General features: G+C 56.6%; 2 protein-coding genes across 3 annotated transcripts in view; one reads left to right on the forward strand and one right to left on the reverse strand.

The window, feature by feature from the left end:
* The window catches only part of SLC5A10 (solute carrier family 5 member 10), a 41,829-nt gene that overhangs the window by 7,849 nt on the left and 14,068 nt on the right, over positions 1-19,912 (reverse strand). For both annotated transcript variants that reach the window (XM_041120348.1, XM_041120347.1), the window contains exons 8-9: positions 19,076-19,281; positions 16,605-16,740 (exon numbers count right to left, since the gene is read on the reverse strand). In XM_041120348.1, the coding sequence (XP_040976282.1) occupies positions 16,605-16,740; positions 19,076-19,281 (342 nt within the window). The remainder of the gene's footprint in view (positions 1-16,604; positions 16,741-19,075; positions 19,282-19,912) is intronic.
* FAM83G (family with sequence similarity 83 member G) lies at positions 723-19,089 on the forward strand. The gene is made up of 5 exons (XM_030002317.2): positions 723-1,865; positions 8,631-8,798; positions 12,482-12,606; positions 13,428-14,874; positions 18,551-19,089. Exons 1-5 carry the CDS (start codon positions 1,371-1,373, stop codon positions 18,968-18,970), a joined length of 2,655 nt encoding a protein of 884 aa, XP_029858177.1. The 5' UTR covers positions 723-1,370; the 3' UTR covers positions 18,971-19,089.

Raw genomic sequence — 19,912 nt, forward strand, 5'->3', positions numbered from 1 at the left:
CAAGGTCTAGTGCCATGACCATGTCCGTTCTGCAAACCTCACGCCAAAGCAGAGAAGAGTTTAGAATAGAATAGAATAGAATAGAATAGAATAGAATAGAATAGAATATTTCAGTTTGCAGGGACTTACAATGGTCATCTAGTCCAACTGCCTGACCAGTTCAGGCATATTGTTAAGGGCATTGTCCAAATGCCTCTTAAACAGGCTTGTGGCATCGAGCACCTCTCTAGGAAGCCTGTTGCAGTGTTTGACCACCCTCGCAGTAAAGAAATGCTTCCTAAAGTCCAGTCTAAACCTCCCCTGGCGCAGCTTTGGAACTTTATGGCAACTCCGACCCGGTGCTGCTCCCCGGACCCACCTGGGCTTGGAGCTCCCACACTAGCACAGAGGTCCTTGCGCTCGGCACAGGAGGAGTTAACCACGAAGCAGAGCTGCTTTCCTGGAAAATATTGGCTTACCAGCTGGCACACTGGGAGGGGGGGAGATTTCAGGGGAGAACCGGTTCGTTTTTTTTTTTTTTTTTTTCTAAGACAAACACCCAAACCCCTCCCCAGCCGCCCACCGACCTCCTGCACCCACATGGTCCCGGGGGATGCTCGGTCCAGGACGGAGGTGTGAGGACGGCATCAGCCGAAAGAGTTAATGTGCGGGCAGGGCCGGGAATGTGTGAAGGCAGCATGTGACTGCAGGTGGGGCAGGGCGGAGTGATGAATCACTCTTTTGCTTTTCCTCTTTTCACTTCTTGCTGTTACCTGTCCGGCCCCAGCACTGCGCGCTGGCAGGAGCCCGAAATAATCGACCTGCCAGCCAGGGCGATGCACAAGAGGCTGACGGAGACGTTCGCTGCCGTGAAACCCACCGGCTGACCCAGTTCTCCAGGAACGATAACGACGGACGGCATCTGGGCCGAGAAATCCTGCTTTTCTCCGTCCTTTATTAAGCCGATTTTTTGTTCATTTGTTTTCCACTTCTTATTTTATCCGGTATTATCGTTGTCTTGAAAGAGCGGAGGATGAGAACAGCGTGGAGCCGGAGGTAGAGGACCTTCCCGGTGGTGCACAGCCCCGTCGCACAGCCCCGGCCGTGGGAAGCTCCAGGTTTTCCTCGCTCGGAGCCCTCTCGCTGCACGGAGCCGGGAGCAAGCGAGAAACTCAATCCTCCTCCCCGGTGGAGAAGAGCTCCGGCGTGGCAGGAGCCGGCGGAGAAGGGAGCGGCAGGTTTCCCCAGCTGTGCATCGAGCCGGGAAGGACGAAGCCAAGCAAATTGTGTAAAGACTGGGGAATAATTAATTCCTTATTTATTGTTGATATCTGGTGCTCACTGGGGGTACAGAGCTCCCTTCGGAGAGCGTACCGGCGCGCGCGGTCACCATGGCTTTCTCCCAGGTGCAGTGCCTGGATGACAGCCACGTAAACTGGAGGTCCAGCGAGTCCAAGCCCGAGTTCTTCTACAGCGAGGAGCAACGCCTGGCCCTGGAGGCACTGGCCTCCCGTGGCCCCGACGCCTTCTATGAGGTCCTGAAGAAGGAGAACATCAGGGACTTCCTCTCCGAGCTGGAGCTAAAGAAGATCCTGGACACGCTGGAGACGTACGACCCCGGCTCCGAGTACATCCCGCGCCACGGCAGCAACGCGGGGGAGAGCGAAGGCGATCGCAACAGCCAAGGGGACGAGCAGGACGTGGCTCCGTCCCTGGAGTACTGGCCCCAGAGGTCCGACCGCTCCATCCCCCAGCTGGACCTCGGCTGGCCCGAGACCATCGCCTACCGCGGGGTCACCCGTGCCACCGTCTACATGCAGCCACCCATCGAAGGGCAAGCGCACATCAAGGAGGTGGTGCGGAAGATGATCTGCCAGGCTCAGAAGGTGAGGTGCGCCGCGGGGACGGGGCAGGATTTGCCCCAGGCTGTCCCGCCGAGGACAGATCCGAAAGTCCTGCTCAGCCGGGCAATCCCTGTCCTGCGGGGAGCTCTGCCCAAGCAAAGGCATCGGGGTCAAGTGTTTGGGTTTTTCCATGTTCAGTCAGTGTAATCAATATTTGGGGATCAGATTTTGCTGATCAGAAGATGCTCTTAGCCTGGTCCAGCACTCCTTGGGAGCAATGCGACCCTTCCCATCATCCGTACGACAGCATCATTAATCCCAGGGTCCCTACAGGGCTGCAGGAAAAACCACCGGGGAGAAAAATGGGTTGAGCTGCTTCCCAGCTGCAAGCCCACAGTCCCAGGCACCCGCGATCATTATTCCCAGAGCCCTGTGTGACTGCATGTGGCAACACGCAGGAACCAGAGGAGCCAAACTCAGCCCTGCGGCAAAGCAGCCAAAGCCGCCGGTCTGGCACTGACGTATACGAGGGTCAAGTTTGGCCCGAGATTGCTGCGGTGCTCCCAGCTGGCCTCATCCTGGCTTTAAGAGGAAAACAATGAGCTGGTGTGCAGGACAAGGCTGGGGAGATGCCGAGGGGATTTGGGTTGAAGCTTGTCCTCCCTGTGGCATCAAACCAAGGAGCAGGGAGTTGGGGTGCATGAGCGATGGCGTCAGGCTGGTGTCACGGGCAGGAGGACCAGGGAAGGAGGGAGACGATGGCACGCGTTGAAGGCCAGCGGTGGTGGGCAGAGGTTGCTGGTGTTTCCCAGTGACCAAGTCCCCGCTGGGAAGTGCGGAAGAGGTCAGTACCTGCTAGTTTTGCAGTGCTTTGAAGCCATTTGAGCTCTGTGCATCCGCTTCCTTGAGAAATCCAGCTCCAAGGGAGGAACATCCTGACCCTGGGGATGCTCCAGCAGGAAAATGGGGAGACCCTGCCAGGGTGGCTATGGAGCAGGGGGAGACAGGCTAGGAAGTGTCGGGTCCACCCGGCTCTAGAGAACCCCGTGCCGGGGCCAGGGACGGTGCTGGGGTTCGCAGATCCTGGCAGGAGAGAGGGAAGCCTGGTGGCACGCAGCCGTCAGAGCTTCTCCAGGACCAGAGGGCCGGGGGTCTGAGCACAAAGAGACCCGGCTCAGGCAGGAAAACTGATCTCCCGCTGCGTCCGAGGCAGCCGGTTCACAGGGACAGCTGATGCAGGGGATCAGGGATGCTCCGCTGTGGACAGGAGCCATCTCTGGCCACTGTCACCTTGGGGTGCTGGGGCGGGACTTGCCCCAGCAGCAAAAGTCGAGGTGACCTGTCCTTACCTGTGACATTTTCCCCACCGAAGGACTTTGCAGTGAGGGCAAAGGGAAGGGAGGGTTGAAGTCCCATGGGATGGAGGATGGGAGAACTCCCCCGCTACAAGTAATGCCTCATCTTCGGGTCTTTCCAGCTGCGTCTGACCCGGGCTTGCAGCTCCTGCCTGGCTTAGCTTACTCACCGCTTCGCGCCTGCCCCCACATAAACGGCATCTCCTGAGTCATCCTACCACCCTCCTCTGGCTCAGCAGAGCCAGGCGGTTGAGTCAGGCAGCTGCCAGGCCCTGCTGCCTGCACCATCCCCACCTCTCCTTGGAGCCTCTCCAAGCCGCAGGGACGTGGCCACGGTCGACGCTGCCGTGCTTGTCACCGGTACCTTGATGCCCGCCGTGAGCAGGGCTGGGCTCTGCCTCCTTGTCCAGGTGGTCCCCACCGGTGGGATGAGAAGTGGTGACACCACCGGTGACATGCAGGAGCCTGATTGGAGCTTATGGCACGCCAGGAAACGTAGAGATGGGTGCGTGCTTCAAACCTGCAGTCTGCAGGGTCTGGGGATGGCAGGAGTTACGGGGTCTGACAAGTGGGGTTCTTCCAGAGGTCTCCCACCCTGTATACGAGGATCGCAGTTACTGCAGCTGGACCCAGATGACCGCTGGTGTGGGTGCTCCTAAGCGTGGGGACGCTGGGCTAGACCACCCTTCTCTGCACCCAGAGATGTCAGCCAAGGCTTAAGGTCTTCACAGCAGCTCGGCGGTGAAGGGGTTTGGCTGAGGAAGCCGAGAGCGGACAGAGGGATGGTCCGGCTGCCACCCCATCAGATGTCACGTAGGCTGGCCACGTGCCCTGTCCTTCCTGCGGTGTCCCTTGGGCCACCCTGTGGAGATCCCTGCCGAATTGTCCCAGCCCACCGGGCAGCGGCAGTGCTCTGCATCTGCCTGCGAAGGAGCACAGGCTTGGGAGAGCTTCAGTACTGCATCCCAGAGGATGACCCTTGCTCCCACCGCTGTCGGAGACACTCGGTCTGAAACGCTCTCAGATGCCGAACACCAAACGCCTCCACGCAGGTCGCTGTCTCGTGGCCAGAAGAGCAAAGTTCACCTGACAGACAGCCTGGCTGAGGAAAGTTCAGAGCCCACGTGAGCGCTGCTGACACCGGGTAGGCTCACGGCGGCTTAGAGCTGGGGCGAGGAAGCCAAGAGCTGAGATGTGAGGCCCCTTTGATGGTGCAGATGAACCTATTTGCTTGCAGGAACAAGGCCAAACGCTGCTGAGTTCAGAGCCTCTGCTTTGCTCTGCAGAGAGGCAAATGCAGGCGAGCTGGAGCAGGGGATGCAAATGATCCCCTCCTCTTTCTGGGAATAAATAGAAGAGAAGAGAGGCAGGATCCTGTCGCCACGTCCCTGCTCTCCCAGCAAATCCCCATCTTTGTGGCAGCAAATGGAGGTGGTCAGGGACATGGTGTGCTACCGGACTTCACCCTGGAGACCTTCACCAGGTCCAGCTGTGGCACGGCCATCTCTCCCTCGATGTGGATCCCCACGGGCTGCAAATCTCACAGGATGGGTAGGGAGGAAGATCTCCCTCCTCTCTTCTTCCCTAGATTTTAGCTCTATCTGACCAGAAACTACAGCATGCTGAAAACACTGACCTTGGCCAAAAGCCACCAGAGACAGCAGTGAGTCTGACCTCCTCTCTGCACTTGAGGTTCCAGGTTGGGGTTGTGGTGATATAATTACCCTGAGCAACTTCCAGCAAAGGTTGGGAGGCCCTATTAATTACTGTTTACAAAACCTTCTGCCATTCCTGGATGAAAGGGTCGACAGGGGAGAGCAATTATTAATGTTACTTGTCCCACCTCTCCCTCATCCCAACACGCTTCCTCTAATTGTGCCTTGGTGCCTGCCTAATTTATTAAATGCCCACGTGGTATGCCCCAAAAGTCATTATCTGATGATTCAGAGTGAGCTAATAAAGAGCTGTAATTTCCTCTATAAAACATGATCCTGCAGTTTATGCGCTCATCAAAGCTATTCAGAAGAATTCCAACATCATTTGCCCACTGTCCAAGGGGATGCAATGCTCACCGCTCCTTGGGGTGTTGGGACCCAGCACCTGTACATCTGCTGCATCCAATGGATCTTGGCAGCTCCTGGGACGCTGGGAAGAAAACCATCACCCGCTTGGGCGCTGGGAGCATCTGGCTGTAGATTTGGGGCTGCTCTTCTCCGCACCCTCCAGATGAATGGCAAAGGGATGGCAAAGCTTCCTGGGATGACGCAGCGGCAAAGGGGCTTTGGGAAGAAGTGCGGCTCTCCTGCTGCCAGGGACCTTCCCAGCACGGAGCACGCAGGGCACTGAGCGCTGCCCTGGTAGAGGTGATGGGGACAAGGATGCCAAGCTCGCTCCCCGCGGCAGGATGGCACGGTTTGCTCCAGACACTCCCATTCCTTGGGCTGGGAAGCAAATACCACACAGGATTTCACTTCTCTGGAGCAGACAGACCTCCATTCTTTGCAGATTAAACCCTGTACCTGGGTTTGCCATAGACCTAACCAGTCCCAGCCGAGGTTTGAGCGTGGGCATCCCAGCAGCAGACTTTGCCCCTGCGGTCCCTGGACAGTCACCACATTGGGAGCACTGCCAGCACCATCCTCACTCTCCTGGCCTATTTTGTGCCAGGGCAGCATGTTGGTACGCTGGCATGAGATACCGGTGACAAACCGAGGCCAAGCCTGTCCTGCAGGCAAGACGCGGCAGGGAGGGAAGCAGAAGCGCTGAGCAGCGACAGGATGCACCAGCCGAGCAGGAGGAATCGGGTTGAAAATGTGGGTGAGACCTGGGCTGCCTCACTACTACCTGAGCCAGGCACCCTGGGCAACTGCCTGCAGTGCACTGCCTGCTTACCATCCCCACGCAAGCGGTGCTTGGGATGGGGGACTTCACCGTGCCCTGCCCGCGTCCCTGCAAAGCACCTTCCCATCTTCAGAGTCATAGCAGCGACCCAAACCCTTGGGAATGCCAGGACCACAGTGGGAAAATGCCCTTTTCCTCCCAAAATGAAGGCCAATACTATTCTCATCCCCAGTTTATAAGCCCTCAACTTCCCCCGGAGAAAACGCAGAGCACAGGCAAAGTGACATGACCACGGCTGCAGGGAGCATCGGTGTCAGAGATGGGAGCAAAGCATCTGCCACCAAACCCACCTCCTCGACCCCGGGAGACGCCATCCCAGCTCAGGTGCCCCTCACCCAGGACTTGCAGCAGACAGCACAGCTCCTCCCCAGTTACTTGCTGTAAATGGAAAAGCCAAGCCCTAAGCTTTAAGAGTAGCTTTGAACCTGTCCCACTTTACATCGTTGGCAAGACAAGCGCAGCCCCACTGGGCAACCTATGCAAAGCGGTCACCTGGTTTTCTGCCTCAGTTTCCCCACCAGGACAAGGAGGACGTTCAAAACACACGAGCGGATGCACAAGGGAGTGAGGATTTATCCTTTCATGGCAAAACCTGTTGAGAGGCTGTGGGGTGAGGATAAAAGGGAATTCAGTTAAAATCAAGTGGCAGAGCTGTAAAGTCGCCTCTCACTCGGCTTACTGGCACCTCCCGAAACGCTTGTGTGTGGCTGGGCTTAGGGAGGTCGGGGCAGCATCAGAGACGGCGCGGGCTGGGGCTCCCCACGCAGCTTCGCTCCTCACCCCATCGCCTGCAGAAAAGGAAGGGAAGAGCCAGCAGTGTCATAATGCACGATCCTCTTCCTAATTAGACCTCTCCACCTCCTGTGACACAAAACTAATTAAAAGGCAGCTTGGTGCTTTGAGAGCCCCGGACTGGACGTGCCTGAGTGTGCAAGCTCCCAGCACCACCCTGATCCCTTCCCTCCTGAGGGAGGAGCATCCCAGGGTCTCCCTGTGTCACCCCACAGCGGGCACGTTCCCATGCTGGTGTCCCCCCCAGCTCGGCCACACGCCGTGTCCAGCGGAGCCCTCCTGGAAGGGCGAAGGGCTGAGAGCACCCATCTCCCCCTGACCCAGGGCGCCTTCCAGGAACAGCCCCAGAGATGGGGGCACCGATGGTTTTCCAAGCACGGGACGATGACAATGCCAGTGCCCAGATGACAAGCCGCTTTCCTGCAGGGCCGTTGCCACCCTGTGCGGGATGAGGGGAGGCAGACACGGCTGTGGGACTGCGCTGCCCGTTTGCTACCCCAGGGATTGCATCAAGAGGCTCAGCTGGGCTGTAGGCACTGCTGCTGCTCACCATTGCATCATGGGCGATGCAATCTCCAGGAAAGCAAAATCCACAGGCGTGGAGTGAACTTTGGTGCTTAGGCAGCCACCCCAGCAAAAATCCCAGTGCAGCTGGACACGGCGCAGATATGTATTCCTATCACACTTGGGACTTGCCCCAGCAGCAAACGCCCTGGGTAAAAATGCAGCTCCGGTTTGCAAAGAACGGTGACGTTGCCATGTGCCAAACCTTACCGTCGCCAAACCTTACTGTCACCAAACCTTACTGTCACTGCACAGGGTGCTGGCACCATTGTCCCGGCTCCGCTCCGCTTTCGTACAGCCTGGGAGAAAGGAGGGATGCTGCGCAGCAGGAGCAACACCCCGAGCACCCGGCAGGCTCCCGGCCACGCAAGGGCTGGGCAGCGAGACCAAAAGGGACGTCAGCAGCCCTGATAACAGAACGACCGCCTGCCCCTGGTGCTCTGCTCTGGCCTCACAGTGGAGAGCTAACCTTAAACCCAACCCCATCGCTGCTAGCAGCAGCCTGGGCTTGGAACAGCAGCCGGTTGCAGGCACCGGGAGCTGCAAACTCCTGGCTGCTTTTAAGCAACCTCGTCAGCTCGCACCCAGGCCTGTTTTTTAAAAGGTATTAAAAGTTATTTCAGCCCCTGAATGCACCTCAGGAGTATCCAGATACTTTCTATCAAGCTTAGAGTCACTTTTAGCTATTTTTCATACGGTTTCTGTCAGCACAAGCATGCATGATAACCCCAGAGACAGCAACCACCCCATGCAACGTGCCCTCGGACAGAGACACACATTATTGCTTTGCAGGTTTCTGGTGCTCCCCGTGATGGGGCCGCAGGCAGTGCCGATAGCAAAGGAACACCAAACTTCTCAACCCGAAACTGGACTCTGAAACTTGCAGAGCTTGTGAAAGGCAACAAAGTTAGATACACCCTCAGAAATCAATTTTTCACAAGTGTATTATGCTACAGGCCACCACCAGAGACCAAACCTCCCGTAGTGACAGCAGAGGAACGGGACTGGGGACTCTTCCTTTCCACCCTCAGGCTGGCTGGAGCCAAGGGGGGAGCCTGGGCTCCCCCCACACCAAATCCCGACCTCCTAGAGACAGAGCACGTTGCTTCGGCTCTCACAAAACAATCACCGGCTATATCTTGGGGCTGTCACACGGCCATGCTACCCAGACTCATCTCTCTTCTCCCCTCTCCAGGTCATCGCAGTGGTCATGGACATGTTCACCGATGTAGACATCTTCAAGGACCTCCTGGATGCAGGCTTCAAGAGGAAAGTGGGAGTCTACATCATTTTGGATGAGACCAACGTGAAGCACTTCCTTCAGATGTGCGAGCGAGCGCAGATGCACGCCGGACACTTGAAGGTAAGGATGGCCCGAAAGGGCTGGGGCTGGGTAACCTCCTCCGATGCAGGGAGATAATCAGAGTTATCAGCCCTGCTCCCTCCTGTCTTGGGGGGATCAAACTTTGGGCAGTGCTACCTGAGTTTAGTCCATGTGTCCTGTAGCCAAATCTGAAGGTGATGACCAAATCCAGGAGCAGCAGGAGGGAGGGGAATGGATGAGAGATGGGGATGTGGATTTCCACCCAGCAAAGCTGGATGCAGAAAGCCCGGGGGGCTGCTGGTACCCAGCCGGGGCTGGCTTTGGGGCAGCGAGGTGTTCAGGGAGCTGCAGCCCCACAAGGGTGGGCACGACTCGAGCAGGGCACTGCAAAGCCCAGGGCAAACCTACGTGCTCAGTTTGTCCCAGTGAACAAGCCGGCAAGAGAGAAGGCGCGAGAGGCAGACGCTCTGCCAGGGCCGGATCCGCGCTGTCACCAGCCCCATGCCTGCTCCTGCCCCAGGGGCAGGACCGGCAGGAGCAGCCGCCGGCCGGTTCTCTTTGCTTTCGGGCTTTCCCTCAAGTCTAAAGGCTGGAATTAAAAAACTCGATTTTCCCCTTTTCTGGAGCCTCCGCCCCAGCACGGAGCCGGGAGCGAAGCAGGGAGGCACCCACGCTGCCCGCGGCCCTGGCAGCTGCCAAGGATGCCCTCACCGCTCTCGCCCGCGCCGGGCAGCGCACCAGCGGCACCGATTTGCCCGCACACGCCGTGTTCGGCCGGCCCCGGAGGTGCTGGCAGCTGCACGTGACATCGCTCCTGTGCACGAATCCTGTCTGAAACGAGGGAAGATAAAGCAGCGCGGGCGATGCCTGGCAACACAGGGACTCGGTCCCCAGCCCAAAGTGCCCCAAACCCCTTACACATCCCTGTGCGGGCAGGGGTACAGAGAAAAATCACCTGGCACGGTGTTTGTGCAAAAGCAGAGGAAGACGAAGGGGCACAGGAGAGGGCAGGGAGTTATAGCAGCCTCGGCAGCAGCGGAGCGGGGACCCTCGCTCCAGCCGCGGGAACTGGGCTCTTGGCTGGGCACCGCGTTTCCCATCGCCAGCATCAGACGCAAACACGCCGGAGCAGCCCAGCGGTTTCACTTCGGGGCTTGCAGACACCCCTCTCCTGGCTGTTCTTCACCCGCCGGCTGCGAGCGGCTCGGCCTCGCCTGTTGCTTGGCAGAAAAAGCGATGTTTCTGCGCCTGACGTCACCCGGCCGCGCGCGCTGGCTGCCAAATGGCTGGCGGGAAGGCCCATGCCTGGGCAAGCTCGCCAAATTTGCTTACGGTGAGGGCGAACCCCCCCCCGGCTGAGCAGGAACACGTAGGAGCCACGACACCTTCACACCGGGCTGGAGCGGGACCGGGATACGGGGAGGGGGGAAACTCGGGGACCCCCAGCCCGGGAAGCCACAAGCACTAGCCGGCCGAGCCTCACGCCTTCCCCAGCCGCCGAGCCCGCCGGCCCTGCTTAATTGCTGCTCACAACAATTAAAGCAGACTCAGCTGAGCTTTACCCGCATCCAAACTCCCTGGAGAGTCTGGTATCCTGCAGATTGCTGCTGCTCCGAGACCAGAAAAGCCAGAGCTGACGCACGCTGGTGTTTTAATGCATTAGCAGCCCGGTGGCAGGACTGGAAAAGCAGGAGAACATCTGCAGAGCTCGGCAAATGTCTAGAAGTTGGGATTTGCCACATACTACAGCCAGTTTGCTGGCATGGGATGCAGCAGGGCAGGAGGCTGTGAGGAAACTAGGGCAGTGTCTGGGAGCTGCTTCGTAAGCCAGGAGATGCTAACAAAACATACATCGTTATCTGGGTGCCTTCTGCGCTTCACAATTAGCAAGCTGGCTTGGGCAAGGCGGTCGCTTCGTTGAGCAACGGGGAGTGCTTGGGGAGTGATTCACCCCATCCCGGGCTCGGCAGCCGGCCATCGCGCTGGGCTGCGCGCTCGTCTTGGGAGAGATTAAATAAACAGATCTTACTTAACAGCAGCGATACGCCGGGAGCGAGGAGGAAGGGAAAGGTAACCAGCACCTTGCTTCTGGGGAGCTTTGTTCCCCTGGGTGTTACCCGAGAAAAACCCACGGCTGCTTTGTGTCTTTGTGCAAAAGTTTGGCTCTGAGCGGGAGAGGTTGATGCCCTGGGAGAGCTGCGCGCCCGGGATGCCCAGGCTGGTGATGGGCAGAGGGCTCAGCCTTGGGTGCAAGTGTTACCCAGCAGCCGGCTACTGTGCAACCCACGCACTACCACTCTCTCAGCAGCCCCATGTGTAGGGATAACATAGGACAAGGATGGGAATTGCCACCCCAACCTGCTTGCCAACCAGCCCCCAGCACCCCCAGTGCTGCCCGCTGCCAGACACTGGGGTGCTCAGCATCGGTTTCCCCCCAGCCACACCAGGGAAAAAGGTGAACGCTAGAAAAAAAATCAAATGCACCAAAAAAAAAAAACGCCCAAACTTCTCCACTCAGTGTGTAAAACTTCCCTGGAAAGCCAGTCAGGAAAGTCTTTACTTTTGCATCTTGCTAAAACCAGTGTTGAATCACCGCCCCTCCTGCCAGGTACACCAGAGCAGACCAGGGGTACCCAAGCTCGGCTTGCACCCAGGCTTAGGGCTGTGCCAGGTCATGGTCTACAGGGAGAGAGCAGACCCCAGGGAAGCAGATAAGGAAGGCTGGAAGTGGGGAAGACAAAGACTTTTGGTGGTTTTTAAAAAAAAAAAAAAAAAAAAAAAAAAAAAAAAACCACCACACAACAAAAAACAACCATGGAGGGCACGACCTAGTGACGACACAGTGCCTTTAGCAATGGCATTACCAACATCCCAGCAGGAACAGGAGGAATGCAGGTGCTTTCATAAGAAAATATTTTCTCCCCACCCAAGGGAGACCATTTACAGTGAAAGATGCTATCTGCTCAGCTGCAAAAATATGCTGGTGCTCTCCACAGATGCACGGAGACACGAGCCAGACTGAAGTTAAAAAACATTTTCTCAGAGCCAGGGCTGCCCCTCTGTGCCCAGGCTCCCTGGGGGGAGGACACCCCGCTCCCCAGCCACCTCCGCAAGGACCTGCGTGTCCTTTTTGGCCCACGTCTCCTAGTTTCGTTTCCTGGGGGTGAAAAGATGTTGCCCCACCGTCTTTTCTTTTCCCCACCCACCCCTAAAAACAGGGCTAGATGCTCAGATTTAGGAGCATAGCAAGGGGGGAGCCTGGTGGAGGACAAGCCCACTGCCATCGGGTCCGCGTGCGGTGTCCTAGGGTCACCACCTCTCCCTAAAACCCCTTGTACATCTCCCGCTGCGGTGGAGGTGAAAAATCACCTCTCCCCTGGTGGCATTTGCATAGATCGCAGGAGATGGAAAGCATTTGGCAGCACTGTCCCACGCTGCTCACCCACGGACGCAGGCAGCGTCGAGTTCAAGAGGTAGAAAACACTGTCCAACACACGGGCAAAGCAGGAAATTCTTGAGTCCATTGTTTGCTGCGTGGCCTCGGGCAAGTTATTTTATCTTCCCATCGCTGTGGCCACCTCTAAGCTGGCCATGAAGAATGTTTCCCAGTCCTCAGAGGGGCTGTGGAGCACCCACGGGGGCATCGATGGAGGGGTGAACGATGCTCTGAAGACCAGCCCTTTGCTTCTGCTCCCACTCATGCCTCTGCCTTTGCTTTGCAGAACCTGCGAGTCCGGAGCACGGGGGGGACAGAGTTTTTCACACGCTCGGCCACCAAGTTCAAAGGGGCTTTGGCCCAGAAGTTCATGTTTGTGGATGGGGACCGGGCCATGTGTGGATCCTACAGGTAATCAGCAGCGTCTCCTCTTGCCCACTCCATGGAGGTGTTGGTCAAAGGACCGATGTGGACCCACGTGGTCCAAGTCCTGGTCTCTGGCCCAGCATGGCCCCAGGACCCCGTCCCAGACTTGCTCCCCTCCTCCTAAACTGGGAGATGATTTTGCAAGGCCAGCCTGAGATGTGGAGTGGGACCCAAGGGGTCCTCACCACCCCACAGCCAGGTCTAGGACACCCCTCCTTCCCGGAGGTGGTGGGACACAACAAGTGCTTCTGCCAGTGGATGTGACGAGCACAAGGAAGGACAAAAGCACCAAACCGCAGCCAGCCCTAGCTCTCACATTGACCTCAGCTTTTCCAGTTAAACATTTCCTACCCAAAGTATTTTCCAATTTGTCCAAATGAAAACTTAGTTTGGTACAAATAGATCAGTCTCAGTAAGCTTTTCAGCTCTAAAAGACGAGTTTCATAAACATGGAACTGAAACCTTTCCTACTTTCTGGCCACAACAAAAACCACATCCATTTATGAGTTGCTTTTCTTAACTAACCCAAACTGAGAAAGGCAAAGTAGCCAACACTAAAGGGAAAAACTAACTGGCCCACAGCAAATGTCTTTTATTTTTACTTCAAGTTCCAGTGTGCTCAAGACTTCAATCCTTCATTCTAATTTGGGATGAGAGCTATTTCTTCCATCTCATTATTATTAATGTTTACAGTGAGATCATGTCCCTGCTAGCACCATCAATCCCCCAGGGAAAGCCAGGGTTTGGGAGAGGCGTGTTATTTACCAGCGAGTGCTCAGAGAGTTTCCAATGTGTTTCTGTTCCAGCTTCACCTGGTCTGCTGCAAGGACAGACCGAAACGTCATCACGGTCCTCTCGGGCCAAGTGGTGGAGGCGTTCGACAAGCAGTTCCAGGAGCTCTACCTCATGTCCAAGGGGGTGAGCCTCAAGTCCATCTCCATGGGTGAAGAGCCTGAACCCGAGCCCGTAACACTGCCCTCCGTCGTGCCGGTGACCCCCGCCAACGCCGTGGTGAAGAAGCTGATAAACCCTAAATACGCCCTGGTGAAGGCCAAGAGCGCTGACCAGATCAGCAAGACTTCATCCGAGAACCAGGACAAAAACCAGAAGACAGACAACAAAGGCAAAGCCCTGCCTGAGGGCCAGGCGGGTGACAGGCACGGCGATGTGGCGGACCTCTCCCTGCTCATCCACCCCGGCCTCCTGAATCTGGAGAAAGCCAACATGTTTGACTATCTGCCCACTTGGGTCGAGCCTGACCCCGAGCCTGGGAGCGAAGTCTTGGGCTACATCAACATTATTGACCCCAAGATAAAGAACGTGAAGCTCTCGCAGATGAACCGCATCAAAGTCTGCGACGTCTCCCAGGCCAGCGCCCAGCACCGGCAGATGCTGAAGAACAGGGAGATGGAGGCCAAGAAAAACTCAGACAGAGAGCCACTTCTGGTGTCCCCCTGCCAAAGACAGACCCCACAGACCCCCATGGAAGCTCCTGCAGCCCCTGCTACCAGCCCCATCGAAGGCGCCAGCTGGGCAACGAAGCAAGCAGGAACGTTTGCTGCTTCACCGTTGGGCCACCGCTTGAAGCCACCGGAGGAGACACTGGAGGACATCAAGCCCCCGGTTCCAAAGCCAAGGACCATCCCTGTTGGCGTCCTCATGACCAAAGTCATTACGCCCTGCGACAGCGGCACTGCCCCGGAGGGTGACACACAGCCACTGCTGGCCGACCACGTGGGTGTAAAGCAGGAACCGGAGGAGAACCCCAACAGAGCTTCAACGGAGACCTGCCATCTCCAGCCAGACCGGCTGGTGGCAGGACCACAGGAGGACAAAGGGCCTCCCTGCGCCCACAACGGGCTGGGAGAAGAGGAGGAGGAGGAGGAAGAGGAGTACATCACTCTCAGTGACCAGGAGAGCTACTCCAGCAGCTCTGCTGACCACAGCTACCGCCGCTCCAACGCCTCCTCCATCTCAGACGAGTACTTGGAGGTGAGGGATCGCTACGGGCCGCTCCGGCGAACCAACTCGGACGTCACCCACAACGGGGAGATCCTTCCCATGCAGAGGAAGCTCAGTGACCCTCACATCAGCCGGGGGACCTTCCTCAGCCCCCTGGGGAGCCTCCCATCCCTCAAGCATGTCCGTGTGGAGGACATGATGAAGAGAAGGAGCAACGCTGTGGAGATTAGATGCGTGCTGCCCCGCACCATCCTGGATGGCAACAGCTCCTACCCCAGCAGCGCCGCGCAGGTAGGACTTTTTGCTATAACCTTCCCTATTTTTCTCCACCCTACAAAGGTTGCAAACGTGGAGGTGACCCAGCCAGCTCAGCCAAGGCGTGGTGTCATCCCTAGCTTTGGTGTCGCGTCCTAGATGCTGAGATCAGACTTCCCATAGGGGAGAATAACGCCCTACACGCGGCGATGGTAGGAGTCACCCAAGAGGTGCTCTTGGTCAGGAAGGTGGTGGCCATGCCACAGCTCTTGGTGTCTGAGAGTGCAATGGGAACAGCTCGTAAAAGGGAGGTTTTCAGGAATTAAAGGTTATCCCATGGCATCAGGCTGTGGGACAGAGCCCAGCAGCTCCAGGCACAGCCGTACGGAGCTGTACGGGCTCCATCTCACAGCCCATCAGCAGTGGCATCATGCCCAGCCAGGGACAGACTGTGCGTGCAGGCGTGTCCTTCTCAGGCTTGTTTTCTAGCTCCTTGCAAAGGTGATTAGCATCAAAGTAAAAGCATTCGGACACATAATTAGGCAGAGCAAGACAGCAGAGAAACAGGGACAGCAACCTCTGTGGGCGAGCATTGCAGTCAGCAGCTTCATGGCTGATCCACGAGTGATGCCAGACCTTGTCACCGCACCAGGACGCATGACAGCACCCTGCTGCAAGACCACAGGGTGCACACCAGCATCCTCGCTGCTGGAGCACGGGGTGCACGCCAGCATCCCCGCCGCGACAGGAGCATCACCCCGTCCAGGCAGGGGGATCAGAGGGTCAATCTCCTATATCCAGCCAGGCGCTGCAGCCTCTTACACCACTACCAAGCATTTTGGTTCCTCAAGGCTCCCAACCCCCTGTTTTTGAGGCATTCAAACCCCCAGGGCTAAATCAGCAGCTAAAATCACTGAAGCCACCTGAGGTTATCCCAGCCGAGCATCTAATCTGTATTTACAGGGAATTAAATTTACTAGCCCAGAGTCCACTTGCTTCTCCCTTCCCAGCCAGTGGCACAGAGCTCAGAGCAGGGTTTTAATCCTCGCACATCAACTATCCCCTTGCACCCTGCAGAGCCAAGCAGGGCAAGGAGCACCAAGCCCTTTGATGCTCTGTGACCCAGGTCCCGGGTGCCACCTTGCTCAGAGTGGCTGGGTACGTTGGTGTTCCTGCAATAACTTGTTCCGGCCCTTTGATGAAAGGCAGATAATTAACACACCATCAGGGTTAGGAAAGCCAGCGCTCAGCCGATGGAAATGTGCAGAGAATAATTTCTCCCATGTGTAAAAATAATAAACCAAAGCAGTCCTCAATTAACTCTCTAGAAACCTCAAATCCAACAGGAATCGCCATCAACACCCACCAAATATTTTTATTCTGGGTCCACATTTCTTATGTGCTGGCCCGTAGCCCAGTGTAGCCCAAAACGCAGGCGGAGGCTCACTCTGGGCAAACATCATGTTTTCCATCACATTGAGAACACAGCAGCCAAGTTATCCCTGGAGCATTGCCTTGCCTAAATTCATGCAACCCTGTTCACCCGGCTGCACGGTTAATAGAGTACAGTAGCGTTGGCTGATGCACGGCAGGTACAAGGAGAGCACCGGGCACACTCAGGTCCTCTCCTGTCCCTCTCCCTCCTGCAGACCCCCCAGGTCTGTGCGGAGCAGAGGTTTCCAGACAAGCCCCTCTCCCATTCAGCACTTAGTGACGGGCAAAATACGCACCCTGCCAGCTCCGCATCCGCATGGCGAGGCCCTTACCTGGGTACAGGACCCTGCTGATCATCCCCGGCATGATGATAACGAACAAGGGTAGCATCTTCAGGTAGCTGGCCAAGATGGAGCCGGCCTTGGCGTGACTCAGGCTCTTAGCAGAGAGCGACCGCTGGACGATGACCTGTGGGAGAGCCGGGCAGGACGGCTGAGCAGCCACCAATGCCTCCTATTCCACATCAGCCTCCTCCTTGCCAAACTGCGTCCCAAGCATCTCCAAAACGCTGGAGCCACTGGGCATCAGGCCCAAACGCAGCGAAGCTGTGTACCCAACCCACGGGCTGGGTTTCTCTCCAGACCAGCAACGGGTCGGTGTTACGCCATAGCACCACAAAAGCCCAGTACGACCACAGCGGCACATCCTCCTGCCAGTATTAACCATTCCCCACCACCATCCTCTTCCCTCTTGCCCCTTCTTTTCCACCTCCTCCCCAAAAAGTGCCCACAATGAAACGGACACCGAGTCCAGCCTCTTCCTACCACAACTCCACCACCCACACTGCTCAAACCATCACACCTCAAAACTCTGGCCAAGCCATGTCCATCCACGATACAGCCAGCCCTTGGGCTTTGAGGCAAGCTCTCTTAAACAGGCAACTCCATAGGAAATGCCGACTTTAAAAGAGCTCAGCCTCTCCCAAAAGGCTTACAGAGAAGTGCTCGGTACCCACCAGGATTCGGCCGCTCCTGAGCAAGCACTGGCTCATGCCACTGGTGCCGGTTCCTGGGGTGGGATGCTCGGGGAAGCCGTGGTTTAACTTCTGCCCGAGAGCCAGAGCATGTCAGGACCCTCAGGACCCACCACCCAGCTCAGGCACCGTGTGCACCACATCAGGCACGTGATGACCTTGCAGGGAGAGGAGCTAAATCACCCTTAGTCCTTCTCACCCAAAGACATCTCAGACCCTAGCACTGATTTTAAGCAATCTAGTTAAATCAATCTATCATTACCTAAGCTAAACTGCTTTAACGCAGCCCTCCTGGTCAAAGCAGGAGGTGTCTACTCAAGGACCAGAGAGACCATCGGGACATTGGGACTAAATGACTGAACACCGGGATGATGCCAACAGCACGGCGGAGATGGCGGTGCTGGCGGCACGGCGGGGGTCACGGCAGAGGCAGGGCGGTTGGGTGCAGCCGGCTCTGCAGCCTCCCAGCCCCGGCTGGTCCTGCCATCAGCACCTGCGCTCGCTAGATCCAATCTCACCCGGGTAACGTCTGCACAGGGTGCAATCACACCTCCAGATTGCTGCGCGGACACGCCCGGAGAGGAAGATAAATATCTGGTGACCACAGCCATGCGTTAAGGCCTTACTCAGTCCAGAATTAAGATTAATGGTGCTCAGACCCAATCCAAACGTGTCTCTCAACCCAGCTAATCAGAGCCACCCCCGCAGTGGTGTTGCAGCTCACTGTTGTCTCCTGATCCCACCTCCTCTCCCAACCCTCCATCCTTTCATCTAATCTTGGTAGCCACCTAATCCCACAGGTTGGGTCTGGATGACTGAATGCTCTCTGGGCCTGCAATGAGCGCTTAGATGATTAAGATGGGTGTTCAGGCTGCTGCTGGAGAGGTGGTGTTGAGATGCCGCTGGCATCCGTGGTCCTGGATCTCCAGGCAGCGGTGACTTGGCTCAGGACAGCCTCCGGGCTGCTGGGGCCGCTCGGGAAGCGGCCGCTGAGCTGCTGCGATGTGCAGGACAGTGCGTTGCCAGAGCAAGAAATCAGAGGAGCAGCAATAGTTAAGACTCGAGGCAGTTTTGAGCTGCCACCGGTCTCAGAAGAGTTGGGGCAAGGGAGTACACCAAGTGGCGGAGGGATTTGTCCATGAGGACCAAGTCCGTGGCACAAGCGTGGGAAGGTGTGTCCTTGCAGGGGAACAGCAACCTTACAACAGCAGTAGCTCATCTCTTTCTCTGCTTTTTAACAAACAGGGGACGCACATCTACCGCTACCGACCCAGGAACCCCGCAGGCAGAGAACAAGGCAAGGAGGTCTCCTGCTCCCCGACACAAGAGAAACCCTCCGGGGCCACCAAATACAGAGGGGATGGAGCCGAACCCAAAAAGACCATTGCAGGCAGCCAGCCCTACTGGCAGAGCAAAGCCTTCAGCCCCAGCAAGCCCACGCAGCCCGGCCACCTCTCACCAAGCAACACCAGAGCATCAAGCAAACGTTTAACCTCCTTGCCGGAAAGCCAGAAGACAACCGAGGAGATGAGGACACCCCTTGGCATCCCGCTCTCCAAACTGTCCCAGTCCAAGCACCTCAAGAACAGGGTTGCGGGAGCCCCAGGTGCTTCTATTGACTCCAAAAAGAAGCCCCCCGAGACCACCAGCCAGAAGGACCACTAGGTGCTGATGCAGGTGGACTTCCAGGGCGAGAGCAGTAGTAGAGCGTGCCTGGACCTCAGGCAACGCCGTGTTACATGGGGCAGGGGGATTCTTGTTTACATTTACCTGGTCGGTGCACCAGTACCACGTGGCCATGATAGACAGCCCGAAAGTCATCCCGGTCCAGGGCAGATCTCCAGAGACTGGGTCTCGGAAGAGGTGCATTGCATCGGCTCTGGGCAGGTGGCAGGTAGTGTTGGGAACAATCTTGGATGGCACGGCTTTTAAATAGGCCTCTTCCAAGTTGGGGTAACCTCCGATCTCATTAAAAGCTGGAAAGCATCATTGGAGGAGGCTGGTTAGTCGAGCAAAACCCAGTGGCCCATGAGATCAGCTGGCAAAACGCTCGCCAACTCATTAACTCAGAAGTGCTGCCCAGAGAGGAAGGGCTCGTTTGTGATCGATCGTGTTTTCTTCTAGTTATTTAAGAGACTTCTATCAACATTTTGCACAGCAGGTCCCATTACAGTCCGCCCTCCCTTAGGAGGGTGACCTGTGTCCTGGGATAAAGGCTCCTCAAGGGACCCACCTCTTTTGACCTTGTACTGTAAAAGCAACCTGTTTATTAAAGCTCCCCAGTCCCAGAGCAGGGGAAACTCACCTAGGACTATTAAAATGAAAGATTAGGTAGCCTTTGACTTGATATACTACAGTTCAAGGGGCCTGGCACAAGTGTCCGGCCAAAAGTTTTCTACCCCTCCGAGCATTTCCCTAGTAGCCCCCATGCGGCTCCACCCCCAAACCTCCAGCAACCAGTGAAAAAAAAAAAAAAAAAAAAAAAAAAACCCAAACAAAAAAAAACCCAAACAAACAAACAAACAAAAAAAAAAAAAACAAACAAAAAAGACCTTCACTGCATTTTTCCTAGGAAATGGGATCCAAGGTCTGGGTCTTAGCCTGAGC

Source organism: Aquila chrysaetos, chromosome 25 (assembly GCF_900496995.4).
Source record: "Aquila chrysaetos chrysaetos chromosome 25, bAquChr1.4, whole genome shotgun sequence".
NCBI classification, from domain to species: Eukaryota; Metazoa; Chordata; class Aves; order Accipitriformes; family Accipitridae; genus Aquila; species Aquila chrysaetos.

What these genes read in the sequence shown, in the direction of transcription:
- FAM83G (XM_030002317.2), top strand. Translation starts at nt 1,371, where the DNA reads ATGGCTTTCTCCCAGGTGCAGTGCCTGGATGACAGCCACGTAAACTGG. An exon ending in TGATCTGCCAGGCTCAGAAG is followed by an intron (nt 1,866 to 8,630) that starts GTGAGGTGCGCC and finishes TCCCCTCTCCAG; the next exon opens with GTCATCGCAGTGGTCATGGA. An exon ending in GCCATGTGTGGATCCTACAG is followed by an intron (nt 12,607 to 13,427) that starts GTAATCAGCAGC and finishes TTTCTGTTCCAG; the next exon opens with CTTCACCTGGTCTGCTGCAA.